The 14,225-nt window shown below is 42.5% G+C and overlaps 1 protein-coding gene across 4 annotated transcripts in view; it reads right to left on the reverse strand.

The window, feature by feature from the left end:
* Window positions 1–476: 476 nt before the first annotated feature.
* Window positions 477–14,225, reverse strand: part of SLC24A2 (solute carrier family 24 member 2) — a 245,337-nt gene continuing 231,588 nt past the window's right edge. For 3 of the 4 annotated variants that reach the window (XM_019415387.2, XM_019415389.2, XM_019415388.2), the window contains 2 exons: window positions 10,688–10,854; window positions 477–6,509 (listed from right to left, as the gene is read on the reverse strand). In XM_019415387.2, the coding sequence (XP_019270932.2) occupies window positions 6,260–6,509; window positions 10,688–10,854 (417 nt within the window). In that variant the 3' untranslated portion in view covers window positions 477–6,259. The remainder of the gene's footprint in view (window positions 6,510–10,687; window positions 10,855–14,225) is intronic. The other variant, XM_019415391.2, reaches the window with a different exon arrangement.

Here is a 14,225-nt window from a genome sequence, read left to right on the forward strand (position 1 = left end):
TGACAGAAAACTCTAAAAATACTTTCGATGAAAACAGATCAAGGGTCACATAGTGGAGACTCCCAACTATGTCAGGGGTACACAGTGAAGAATGCCCAGATGCAGTTCCTTTCTGCCCCAAAGAAAAGACATAGGTTAACCCTAGCCTAACCAGTTGATGACTTAACCTGCTGGTTGTTAATGTTAACAGTTGATGAAACCGGTTTCCACCAGAAACTTTGATGCTAGGACCCCTCTCCTATGAAAGAACTGTCCTTTTAGCTAGGGTGATAGGTTGGACAAACTCTCTTAACAGAATTAAATCTTTGGCAAACTCAATGTGTATTCCACGGAACTCTTTCAGACTTAGGTATTTATGTGTTTTAAAAAAATTCTTTACACTGGGTGTTGTATGGAAACCAATTTGACAGTAAATTTCATATATTAAAAAAAAAAAAAGAAAGAAAAAAAAATTAAAAAAAAAAAAAAAAAGAAAAAAAAAAATTCTTTAAGGTTTTCCAGTCTGTCAACCAATCATTTCGTGAAAGTTCTTTGGCTTAATTTGGTGGTTCCGCACAGTCTCCCTTGTACACTAATTTGAACATCGTTGTCTCTAATTATAGGCTCATTTTTGTCTCTAAAAACCTGGCTGACTTGAGGGTTCACTTGTTTCTAGCTCTTTTCTTTCTTTTTTTTTCTAGAGAAAACCTTCACTCATCAGATGAAAGACCACTGTGGAGTTCAGGTGATTCTGAGCAAGGCTGATCCCCTCTAGGTGAGGAAGGCATGTAAAATGGCAGCACAGTGTTTGGAGGGCGGTGTCTGGGTGGAAAGATGTCTTACTTCCATACCAGGTATGAATGCACCTTTGATTTGTACAGATGCCTAAATTCTGCTTGTGATCACAGCCTATGCAGTTTCAAAGCCCTGTTGCAACAAACACTGTGGTGTTGTAATGATAAGTAATAGAGTTTAGCTGGTGGTGAGCGTGTCTTTATTGCTTTTCTTGTTTGCTACATAGTTCAAAGAATATGGAGCTGTGAAATTAAAAAAAAGACCCAAAGAGATAGAGGCAAGGAGCTAAGCTTAAATAGACAGTGGAGCAGGGGCACATTACCAAAGCCTTCTTGAGAAGAGAAAATATTTTTATCTGGGACTCTATGCAGATTCTTGTAATTGGCTGGAAAAAGCCTGAAATTTATGATTTTATTTTTATTTAAAGTTTATTTTTACTTATTTTGAGAGAGAGCAAGTGGGGTAGAGGCAGACACAGAGGGAGAGAGAGAATCCCAGGCAGGCTGTGTGCCATTAGCACAGAGTCCGATATGGGATTCGAACTCACAAATGTGAGATCATGACCTGAGCCAAAGTTGGATGCTTAACTGACTGAGCCACCCAGGCACCCCTGTAATTATTTTAAATTACATTGGGACATATATCAATGTGACACTCTTCTCTTGGGTATCGTAGTAAATTAATTTTTCCTTTCTTCCTTTTCCTTATGCTTCATTTTCGCACTGATTCTCTTTTAATGGCAAGCTCTTTCTTACTAATTAAAGACAATATTGCTGAGGGAGGTTCAGGAATTGAGGACGTGTCTTTTAACAATATTAAGCCAGGTGGTTACGTTAGATCTGGCTTAGCAAGAATGAGCATTAGCTTCTGTATCCAGCCTTCAGGAGATAGCTGATTTCCCCCAGAAATCACCCTGAGGACAGTTACCCTTTATTTCTTCTGGAATAGAGCTGCCACTTATAATATGGCCACTGAATTACTGGAGTAGCAACCTGCCCCGGTGCATCCTCATAATCTTGTGCGTGCATGTGCGCGCGCATGTGTGTGTGTTGGTAGGTGTAGGGAAGAAAGCATCCCGAAGTTTCCTGAAATGCTTGCATTCAGATGGGTCATCAGACTCGTTGCGTGTTCCAACCCAGGAATTTCAGCTGAGCATTTAACGCAAGTCCCATCTCTCCAACTGCCTCTCTGGCCAGCAGCTATCTGTTGTCATTTCCTTGGCCAGCTCTCGGTTAAGGTGGTGTGGGAGGGGGGCTTCCCTTACAGCTCATCTCCCATCTCCCTGCTGCAGAGGAGTGAAAGAGCTGTGAGCTTTGGTGGGGAGTTTGCCAACCCTCTCCCTGCCCAGGAATGGATGTACATTAATATTATCAAATGTCTCATCAGTGAGGCAGCTGTGTTTTGCTGAAAGGCCTCCAAACCACCTGATTCATGTCTTTCCTAGAAAATAAATTATAATGGCCCCTGTCAGGTGACACCTGTTAGAAGCCTTACAAAGCATTTTCCCTGAATATGAATCAGTCCCTGCCTCTTTTTATAATCTTCTGGGCAAGGCTCTAGCATAGGCTGCTGCATCTGCTAAATTGATAAACAGCCCTACCCCTTAGACTGTGCACATGGACTGTGTCTTCCCGATCTGTCACCGCTGGGCTTAGCTTAGGTCCTGGAGCACTGCATAAACACCATCTAATCTCCAGCTTCAATTCTTCAGGAGTTAGTCACGATCAGAGGGCAGCTGGATTTAGCACGGGCATTTCCAGATGCACTTTAGAAGGTTCTATCTGGGCATTCTCAGTTTGAGCCAGGTTGCTCTCCTGTGCAGGTGCTGCCAACAGCGACAGGGGAGGTGACAGCAAACAATACCTGCTTGGTTTGCTGTGGCTAAGTGGAACCATTTTGGTACAGCTTGTTTATTTGTTTTTAAATGTTTATTTTTGAGAGAGCATGCATGCGAGTGCATGTGTGTGAGTGAGGGAGGGTTAGAGAGAGAGGGAGAGAGAGAGAATCCCAAGCAGGCTCTGGGCTGTCAGTGCTGAGCACAACATGGGGCTTGATCCCCAAAACCATGAGATCATGTCCTGAGCGGAAATCAAGAGTCAGATGCTTAACTGACTGAGCCCCCCAGGCCCCCCAGCTTGTATATTTTGGATTGAGAAGTAAGAAGTTGGCTTTGGAATTTTTGATATTACTTTATATACCTTGCTACAAGAAAGTAAAGAAAATCTAGGGTCTAAGTTTTTCTGTTGTGTATTCTTTGCCTCTACATCAGCATGAGGGGTATGTATGGCTGGCCATTTCCATAGGCTGTATGTAACTGTATACTCTTGAGGTGGGAAAATATATGGGAAGGGAGCGTATGTGTAGGTTCGCATGTACACGTGCACAGAACAAGTCTTACAAGATCAGGAAGAAATGTTCCCTTTGGGTGTTGGTGTGCGTGACTTTCCTTTTCCTTCACTATGACAAACTTGATGTGCCCTGCTTTTGAATCCTGAAGGTGACTGGGTCAGAGGCTGATGATGTAAATGACGACGTGACTGTGTACGTATAGACGTGGCATAAAGACGTATTTATATAAGTATATGCATAGACATGCAGGGGAAGTGTTGGAGGTGACCTGCTCAGGAAAGTTCTTTCTCATAATTACGTTAGTGGTTTGATTGTTTTTAAAGATTCACTGTTGCATTCTATACACTGCTCTCTGGATTTGTCCCGGCCCAACACATCACCCCACAGACACATGCTTGGGTCAGGCAGTGGCAGGGGAAGGGTGCCTGCACACCAGCCAGCCAGGGAACACTGCTTGTCGTACATTGTGCTCAGTGCACGTCACAGGGGTGGGAATGGGCTGGGAAGCATGGTCTTTTCAAGTGCAACTTCTCATCAATGACCACAACACCTCCCCTGGAATGGAGCCCCAAACAAGTAAAATGCTCTGTGGCTGCCTGGATGGGTCTTCACTGTGAGCTGGGAATGAATGGGAGGGAGTGAGGAGGCAGGGGACATTATAAGTGCCGGCCCAAGAACAGGGCCGCGGTGGGTCTCCCTTGTCCTTTTTGGTTTCACATAGTTTATGTGCAGTTGAGTTACAGTCCCCTACTCAAACCTTCTTTTGAATAACAGACCACCCAATAAAACGTAACTCACGCAAGGACCCAGTTTGCTCCCCTTCAAGTAATGCACAGGGAAACCAACCACAGTTTTGAACAAGAAGTTCACTCACCCATTCTCTTTCACCCTAAGGAAATAGCACAAATTCCTGCCTCAATACAACATCCTGCCCTTGATGAAGGAAACACAGGTTTTTCTGACACAACTGAACACCTGACTTGGCAAAATTGGAGAGACTCGAAGTCTCGCCTCCTGCGTGGCAGCCATCTTGACTTCTTGTTTTTCCCACGTGAGCCTCCACTCAGAAGTGCTTTTCGCTTGGGGGCGAAGAGCCATGAGGAACACTGCCTGTTACTGCCACACTCTGTGGAGTGAGCTGGGGTTCTGTGGAAGGAATAGTGAGCCTGATCTGGGGCTGTCAGGTCTCCCTTCCTCTCTATTTGGTTGTGAGTTCTGCATCCTGTCTCCCTGTGTTAGGAGGTATGTGCTCACGACAGGATCATAGCAGGTATCAGGGACACGGTAAGCCGGAGACAACAACACATGTCGTGTGTAGTGTGTCCCAGCTGAGATGGAAGGTGGGTACAGAATAATGGGCCATCCTCTACTTTCTTTTTCAACTGATTATAAGGAAAGCATGACGTGGAGACATGAAAATCTATATTTTCTCATCGATTTCACTTTGCCTTTTCTTCCCCCTGACGGTTTTATTTTCTATTGACACAGATATGAGAAATCATACAAGGTATCAAACAGAATTTGGGGGCATGGAGTGAACGAAATGAAAATGTCGCGTGAATGCTGGCAAAATCAGGAGATCAAAACCTTGGAGTGACTGGCTTGAGGCCAGCGTGAAGACGTCTTCAGTGGACTCTCTATGCCAGCAAGAATCCCACGTAGGGTCTCGATGGAGGGAGAAACGCAGGTTTTGCCTGGGCTCTACCCACCCCCTCATCCTGGCACCGCTAAACATAGGCCTCAGAAACCTTCCTCAGTGCACGGGGTGCACAGATGCCTTTCCAAACATCTCTAAGCTGCCTCGACCCAAGCACTATAGATCAGATTGTTTATTTCTATTGCAGGAATAATAATTTATTTAGACACTGAAGCCCTTTGTGAACTGCACTGGAAGATGCTTTAAAGAACCATGCCCTTATATTCCCATTAGGTGGCAAGTTCCATTGAGCCCCTCTACTGGATGATATTTCTTATCACCTGTCCCAGGCTCTCTTGGCAGGCATTTTGATGATATGTGAGCCCTTAGCATCAAAATACACCTAAATGACAATCACAGTTAAATCTGTCCCCCCCCTTTTGATGATAATGGGACATGCATTAGAACAGTATAGGTTCAGTTTATATAGTCTTGTTGTCCTAGGAGAGCACTAATTTGGTTTGCAGTTACATTTTCTACTTGCATGCTGGGGCAATATATATAAAAAACTCCAAAAAACCCCAACCCTGGTAACCTCTCCCCTGCCTCCAAAGCAATATCCACCCAGTCTGGGTTTTACCTCTGTCTGTCCCAAGTGGCCCCATGGGTTTTGGTCAGCGTGCCCAGCAGGGGTGGGCAAATAGTTTTCACTGTTTGGCTGGTGGGAATGTTTTGGAGGTCTCAGCTCAGGGTCCCTACAGACCCTCTCCACCAAGCCCTCCCTCCTGCAACATATTCCTCTAAAACATCCACGTTGCCCGGCAGGATCCCAATAAGTCCAAGGTAGGCTGAAGGTCACAGCAATGATTCTATTAGTTTACCTCTTGTACTTAAGAGGTAAAGCTCAGACTGAAGGTTGATGCCCCTCTTCAAATAGGTGCTATAAATATACTAGAGCTATCCCTGAAAAGATGCATTTGTATTTATATATATATGTGATGATTTTATATATATATATATATAAAATTTATATATATATATATAAAATTTTTCTTTCTTTGTGTTTGTATACAGGTATGTATGACTCTATAGGTATGAAAGGAGAGGTATAATACAGGAGCAGGCGGGGGTATGTTCATATGCATCTATTTATAATTTGTATATTTTGTATGTGTATATAGAGAGAGCCTCTGTCATTGTTTGCATCATTACAATGAATGTACCTCCGACCAGCGAGGAGTACCTGTCAGTGGTGAATCGGAGAGAAGCCCCAAAATGGACGGTTCTTGTGTGGAGCTGTTTCAGTAGGCAAGGTTGGCAGCAGCTCGTGAAATGAGTGGGCCCAGCGTAAATCCATCCATCCTCAAATCCGCTAGTGAGGGACGCTCTGAAATGCCCACGGCTGTGTGCCAGCTGCCTCTTCTGGAGAGGTCAAGGAGCCTAGAACCCAGGGCAGGGAGGGGCCATCCACGCTGTTGGTTCAGGATATGGCTTTTCCTACTAGATGGAGACAGGGCACACAAGAATTCTGTCTTCTAGGAGGACGCTGACCACCAGGAACACAAAGTAGAGGCCGAACATGATGAAGCCCAGCACTTTGTTCATCCGCCATTTGCAGAGGGCAATGGAGAGGATGACGAAGAGCAGCATGATGAAGAGGAGGACAATGGCACAGAAGAGGCCATTGCTGCTGACAGCCACTGGTTGGAACCTGTGAATGATGGTATATAGGAGCCAGGGCAGTGGAAGCCTGTGAGGAAAGACGGGGGTAGCAGTCAGACACGTTGAAGAAGGCACAGGACACAGCATCAGCTTCCTGGAATCCATAATCTGAATAGGGTGTCTTTTTGGGTTCACTATGCCTTGTGTGCGGTTGGCCCAGGAAATCACATAAGGAAGTCACGTGAACTTCAGAAACCTGTATCTACTTCCTGACTGAATTAGGGAGAAGAGGGAATTTGTTCTATAGCTGAGTAAGCTCGGAGCTGTGACCACTGCGGGTGATTTCTGGATGTGATCTGAAATAATCGGGTGTTTTTTCCTAGTTAGATTCAAATTGCTCTCAGCTCCGGAAAAGGTGGACTGGAAGATCTGTACAGGGCAGGAGAAGGAAAATACAAATGGAGAAAAGGCATAGACATCAGTGGTGAAAATGGCAACATTATTTTTAGGAATGGAGACAGAGAATAGCACTGACTCAACTGATCTAACGCAAGTGAAAAATGATACATGATACAATATAGCTGTCTGAGGTTTATTCTGGAAAAGATGGGACAACCGTTTCACTAAGAAGTGGTCTTCCTGAAATATTTGAGGAAGAAGGTTTCTTACATTTGTGATGTGATTTTTAAAAAGGTGTTTTCTCCCTTGGCATTTGACTTTTAAAAATCTGGTAACATCTTTTGTTTTCTATCCAGAGTGGCAACTCTGGAAGACATCAGAAAAGCTAATGGCCAGGTGCAACCCTGAGAGTGAGTTAGGACTCTGAGCAAGAGAAAAATGGCCGAAAACATGGGACTCATGTTGCCTGGGCCTCTCCAGGTGGCCAAGTGAGACGCAGTTCTATCCATTGAGCCTAATGATGGAACATTGGCTGGGGAAACAAGGACCCAGCCACCCAGCTGGGTGAGGCTGCTGCAGAGCCTTAGCCTTTGGCTAAGGGAGATTCAGTTTTGGCCTGACCTCAGGAATATGGAAGACGAGGTGAAACACAACGTTCTCCAAGGGAAAAGAAGATATCTTGAGAGAAATAATGAGATGAAAGGGGTAGTGAGTTTACACATCTGGTCTCCTCAGTTGGAGAGAGCATGTGAAGGCAGAGCCCACGAGTTGTGTAACTTTGAATACCCAGGGCCTGGCGCACGCAGGCCCCCATCTGGGTACATATGTTAACCTGGGCCAAGGTGAAGTGATCGATACAACCGCCCCACAGTAGTCAGTACAGGTGGTTTGCCCACTACAGCCTGGTTTGGAGGTGCTCACTTTACGGAGATGTCAGAAGGGGAGGGGCTCCACAGGCCAGCTCAGGGAACATGGTGCGGTTCCAGCTTTCGGCAGGAGGGGGCAGCCCTGGCATCCTCCGGTCAGTGATGGAAAGTCAGGAAAAGTGGGAGTGGGGGTGTGTGTGTTGGGTGGAGTGCTCAAAAATGAAAACCCCCACTAGGGACTTGTTCTGGGGAGCGCTTCTTCCACCCCTGCATTCTCTTAGGAAGAAAAAGACCAAAGCCATCGTATTCTTATTAAGCGAGACATGCACACATATACACCCAGTTCCCGTGAAGTTGTGCTTGATGGCACTACAAATAGGTAGAAGCCCTTTGTAGTAAAAAATTACATTTTGTTCATGCCTTTTGACCGATAGATTCTATCGCCAGGGATCAAGCATAAGAAATATTTGAAAGGCAGATATAACTTCATGCAGAAAAATGATCATTTCAGTGTTGTTTTGAGGAGTGAAAAATTTAATCTCCAATAACAAAAAACTAGTTAAATAGCGAACTATTAAGCCAAGTTAATGTTATGTAGCCATTAAAAACCATACGCTTATAATGATGTAGGCAAATACTCATGATATGATTCTACGGTTAAAATGAAGGATGCACATAAAAATGGCAATGCATTTTCAGCAATGTAAACTATATATGGACTAAAGCAGGGTGGTGAATGTTCATTGATTTTTATTTATGCTCTATATGTATTTACTCAGTCCTTTACCATGAGTGTATATTAATATTATAAGCATGGAGAAAATGCCAATAAGACTATGAAATACCTTTTATATTCAATATATTGTTAACAAGTTCATAAATTGGTATAAAGTCTTGAGAAAGGACTTTTTTAAAAATACACATCAACAGCCATTAAAATGCTCATAATCTTTAATTCATTAGTTTATCCTAATAAAAATAGCTGAAAGATATTTTCTGCATAAAGGTCTTCATGAAAACACCCATCATAGCAGAAAATTGGAAAAAACAAAAAAATAATGGCTAAACTAAAAACCAACAAGATGAAATATTGTGAAGTGATAAAATGTTATTTATGAGGGTTATAAAAGAACCTAGAAAAATAGATGATTTACTAATTGAATAATAGATGCCTACTTTGTGCCAGGCATAAATGGCTTTGAAATAGAAAAACAAAAGCCCTCCAAAAGGACAAAACTGAATATTGACTTGGAAAACTTTGTGAAATACTTGGAAGAGAACATACAAAAATTAAATATTGCTTCTGGGTAGTAGGGTTAGGTGGTATCTTGCAACCTTCATCTAACCTGTTACTATATATCCAATTTAAGAACAGTGAACAAAGACATCTTGCAATTCCCTAGACTACTTATTTTTCAAAAACATGACAAAAACGTCCTATAATTTTTCCCTACTTGTAAGATTTTCTCCCTTTGTACTTACTATAGCACATCTTATTTTCCTTCTTAGAAGAGACTGATCAAGAAAACTAGTCTAAATGTGTAAGCAGCGGAACTAAGAAACACTTTCTACTAGAGACGCCCTTCCTTTAAAACATACACCTTTTAAGGCATTCGTCACACATACATTCATTCAGTCTGCAAACGTCTGTCAAGGCACCACCATGCATTAGGCATCGTATTAGGCTTTGGGGAGCTGTTGCTCTTGACCAGTTCACAGTCTAGTGGGCAGACTGATAAACGTGACCATGACAAGAGTACGATGTTCAGAGAGTACACAGGAGCAGGAGTCCCCTGGTCAGACCCAAGGGAATGAGGAAAGCTGAGATTTGAGTTGACGTTGGTAGGGTAAGTTGGAGTTTTCCAGGCAGACAAGCAGGGACGAATCTCATGTGAGAGGGGCCTGCAAAGGAAGGAAATAATGGCAGCAGAGGGCACCTTTGGAATTCAAAGGTGGTTAAGACAGGGGAAGCTCAGGGCAGGGTTTAATGCAGACAGTGTTGTGGCTGAGAGACACTGTGTCCAAACCCCAGCTGTTTCACTTACTAGCTTTGTGAACTCTGTGCTTTTCAGCTGCCTGGCCTGAAAAATGGGGGATCATCATACATATGTCACAGGATCATTGTCTGGCTTAGGTGGATAAAAATGTACTTACGGTGCACAAAGTAGACACTGAGTGAAAAACACAGGTAATGCAAAGGTACAAGAGAGAACGATATTCAAGACGTTCAATGAAACAGCAGATCCATTTTAGTGAGTTTCTAAATTCAAGTGTCAAGAGCCCAGTTCTGGGAACAGAAGGAAAACACCCCAATGTCTTACCTTCTCAGGGGTTCTCTCTCATTCAGCGTTATGCATCAGACTACTTTTACCTCTGACAAGTTAAATGACATGACAGAGATAAGAGCATCCCACCCCAATCTGATCCGCTTTAGAGATTATTCATATTGAGAACTACCATTTGCTTAACCGTAAGAACAGATCTCATCTTCTGACTTTCAAAAAACTTAGAATATCTTTATCAGCAGCATACATAAATGATAACGCCAAACCTGCCAGCATTTTCCAAAGAAGGAGATGGGATATTTTTGCTTGTTCCAATCTGTTTTATAATCCAAATCTCATCCGAGGCTGGTGGGGACTTTAATTAGAATTAGGATATGGGAAAAAATGTAGTAAAACTATCTCCATCATACCTGAATGCTGAATATTCATAACTTGTAGCCAACGCCGTTATATAAGCAAAATTCTTAAAGTATTTCTTACAACATCCACTTTGTACTTGGCGTGTGTTTCTGCCTATCTAGGGATAACTTATTCTTCATTAAGGTCTCTGAAAATTGAAAATGGAGTTAGCGAACTTGAATGGTACTCCCATTACTTTCTACTGGTATTGGTTAGTTTTGGGCTCAAAGATCCCGATTTTATCTCCACAGCCTCTCAGAGGACAAAGACAGCAATTGAGCTGGTGTGTGCACCTTCATAAAACTATCTCTACTCACCCTACAGTGATGTCAAAAATGTTGCTTCCAACAGAGCTGGACACAGCCATGTCCCCAAGCCCCTTCCGGGCCACTATGACACTGGTGATAAGATCAGGGATGGAGGTTCCAGCAGCCAAGATGGTCAGGCCCATAATCTCTTCACTAATGCCAATTGTCTCTCCAACCTAAATGTAATGGCAGGGACACATGTGAGTGTCTGAAGTCACCAAACCATCAAACCCACATTTCAGTGCAACTCCCTTCTGATGAATTCCTATCCATGCTGTGCAGAGTGATGAGATGATAAAAAAGAGTAAGCCACAATCACTGCCATAGAGGAGTTCACACTTTAATCATATTTAGACCCAAGAGATCAGGAATTTTCACACCAGGGTTAAATAGATAATCTCAAGAAAGAGCTATAGAGGGCTTGAGTGCAGTCATTATATGGTATCTAATAATTCTGTGCAAGGGAGGCAGAAGAGAGTTATAAAAGCCAACTGGTCATTGGCTCCAGAGGCCAGGGGCTGACAATGGTACCAAATCCTGTAGCGATTTGCCTTTGGATTAACAACTGAAGGTTAAGGACTGACATCCAGGGTTCCCATTTTTCTTTGACATCTCCTAGTGTCTGTAACCCACTCTTGAACACTTTCAGACTATTACTTCCATGAGAAACTTGATTTGGGGTGTTTTGGGGCTTGGTAACACACAACTGTAAATCAGGAAGGCAACTGTGGAGAAACCATCAGTTACAGAATCAGAAGTCCAAGACCCGGCTCTGGCATTTGTTAAGAATTTAACCCATCATTAACTTAACCAATTGTATAATGTCTTCAATCCTTGCTTTCTTATGCTTAAAGCGGGGATGATAGTACCTACCTTACAAAGTGGTTGGGAGGACTAAGTGATCATTTGTGGAAAATCCCTTTGCAAATAGTACATCATTACTGAAAAATGATGGGGGATGGTTATTATGTTTTATTCTGGTCTTTGCCTTTTAACACTGATGAAGTCTATTTTGGACAGTTGGTCTAGTCCCAGATGGAGGCTCCTACATCCTCTTGAGCAAATTTTTTTGTCTTCCCAGGACTTTTAAAAGCTCTATGTATTTTCTGGAGTTGGTGAACTGCAGTTCTGAAAACTTTTAAGATAGTGCCTTCAGTTTGGTTTTCAATGGCCTACTCTATGACATTCATCATTTTTTGAAAAAAATGCAGAAGGCCAGAGTAGCATGAAAGAATAAGGGTTTTTAGGGAATAGAATAAATTCATTTATTTATTTAAAATTTTTTTTAATGTTTATTATTTATTTTTGAGAGAGAGGAAAAGACAGAGCACGAGCAGGGGAGGGGCAGAGAGAGAGGGAGACACAGAATCTGAAGCAGGCTCCAGGCTGTCAGCACAGAGCGTGACGTGGGGCTCAAACCCATGAACTTTGAGATCATGACCTGAGCGGAAGTTGGACGTTTAACTGACTGAACCACCCAGGTGACCCTTTCTTTCTTTTTTAAAAGTTTTATTCAAATAATCTCTACATCCAACATGGGGCTTGAACTCATGACCCCGAGATCAAGGGTTGCATACTCTTTTGACTGAGCTAGCCAGGCGCCCCTAGGATATACTCATTTCAAAATACCTTTTGTGATTTGTAAGTAATAGCTTAGTTTCCATGAACTTAAAAGCATAGTTGGGAGCTATTTTTGTTTTGGTGGTCACGCCTGCTCTAGAGCCTGGCTAGCTGAACTAGTTTATCCTGACCTCACAGAGCAAAGATTCACTGCTCTCCATCAGAAAGGAGGTCCCATGCAAGCAGAATTCCTACTTTGATCACTACGGTCTCCTTAATCCACAGAACATAGCCTGTATTTAGTAGTCTCTCAATACCTATTTGCTGAATAAATAAATCCATCTACGTACTTAGGTGATTTCCCTAGCGTGTTTTCTGCTGATTCTCCTAGAAAAAAATTAAGTAAGAGTTCTACACAGGAGTGCCCTATTTGAGCAAAACTCTCCTTGCTGACCTATTTTTTGAGTTAGATCTTGAGTGAAACATTTTCAAAGACTGTGAAGATGCTGAGTCAATGGTTGTCACCCCCAATAAACAGGGTGATTCTCTGAGGGAGTTCTAAAGCAGTGGCTATTTTAAAGCAATGTTTATATTTGGAGTTTGAATGACTCCACAGGCAGAAAAAATGCAGAAACTGCAGAGGGGTGGTATGGTAGTGTGGTTAAGAGTGATGGCTTGGATGGATAGAAGGACACATGGGTGCAAATCCTAGCCTGCCGCTCCTAGTACGTGGTAGCCAACTTTCCTGAGCCTCGGTTTTTCTCACGTGTAGAATGGGGATTATAACATCCAACCCTCAGAGTCGTTGTGATGATTATATGTGATGACGCATACAGAGCAAATGGCAAGGGTCAGGTATCAAGTAAATATTCAGTAACTATCAGCTATGATAACTCAGGCACTACTCCTCTCCCTCTCCAACTTATCAGCCTGCAGCCATTGGGCTCTGGCTCTGGGCTCTTCAGACAGAAGCTGGTTTAGTAGGCATCAGTCCATAATGTGAGAAATCATGAGAATAACGAAGACTTTTTATTTTACGTCACACTCTTGATGAATCTGCATGGCTGTAGAAACACTTTTGCTGTCTGACAACGCGTCTTCATAGGCACATTTTAAGAACATTTCACTGACTTTGGTTTTCCATGAGCAAGAGGCAGGATGATAGGCACGGTGCGTAGATGGGACAGCACTGATCAAATTGGCATCATCAGAGAAGTTTAGAGCTAGAAAGGACATCAGCAGTCTGTTGGGAATTCCTTTGTTTTCCAATCGAAATAAACGATGGGGCCACTCAGAATCCATATCCAGTGCTGCTCTGAACATGGCATGATGTAGTTCCTTATCTTGGTTTCAGGAGCCAATGTCACATTGGCTAAATGAGACACAGGGTCGTATTGACCCTTAGAATTAACTTCTCCTATTAGATGCAGGATGGATTTTAACCACGTTTTCATCACTCAGGACATTTACTAATTTCATGATACAAAAAGAATAAAAAGTAATGAAAACTAAGGGGAAATATGCATAAAGCATTTAACGTAAGGGGCATCTATTTTTGGCCAAACAGTAGCTAAATAAAGATATTAAATAGCATTTATTGTTGGTAAGGCTGTGGATAACAAAACAGTTGAGCACCAAATGGTGTATTTGTTATCTTTATGGCTTTTATAGCTCAAAAAATTCTGTACAAACAGCAGAATTAGAGCCAAACTTCTTAGAACAGAATGTGCTATTTTGATCGGATGTCTGGATGTCTTAAAAGAGAAAAGCATTTCTATAGGAGAAAAGACAGAGAAACTTCTCATTCATTACTAGAAAGTAAGGTTTCTCTTTATGCACTTTATATTTCTGGGCCCTTTTGGTAATACTATTCTAGGCATTGTGTTTGCATTTTTCTACAAGAATGAAAAGGAAGCAAGAGTATGGAATTAAGATAATCATTAAAAAGTTAGAAAAAGATGAAATATCCAGAAAATAAGAGAGAATA

This window comes from Panthera pardus, unplaced genomic scaffold (genome assembly GCF_024362965.1).
Source record: "Panthera pardus isolate Hobbes unplaced genomic scaffold, ASM2436296v1 HiC_scaffold_20, whole genome shotgun sequence".
Classification (NCBI taxonomy): Eukaryota; Metazoa; Chordata; class Mammalia; order Carnivora; family Felidae; genus Panthera; species Panthera pardus.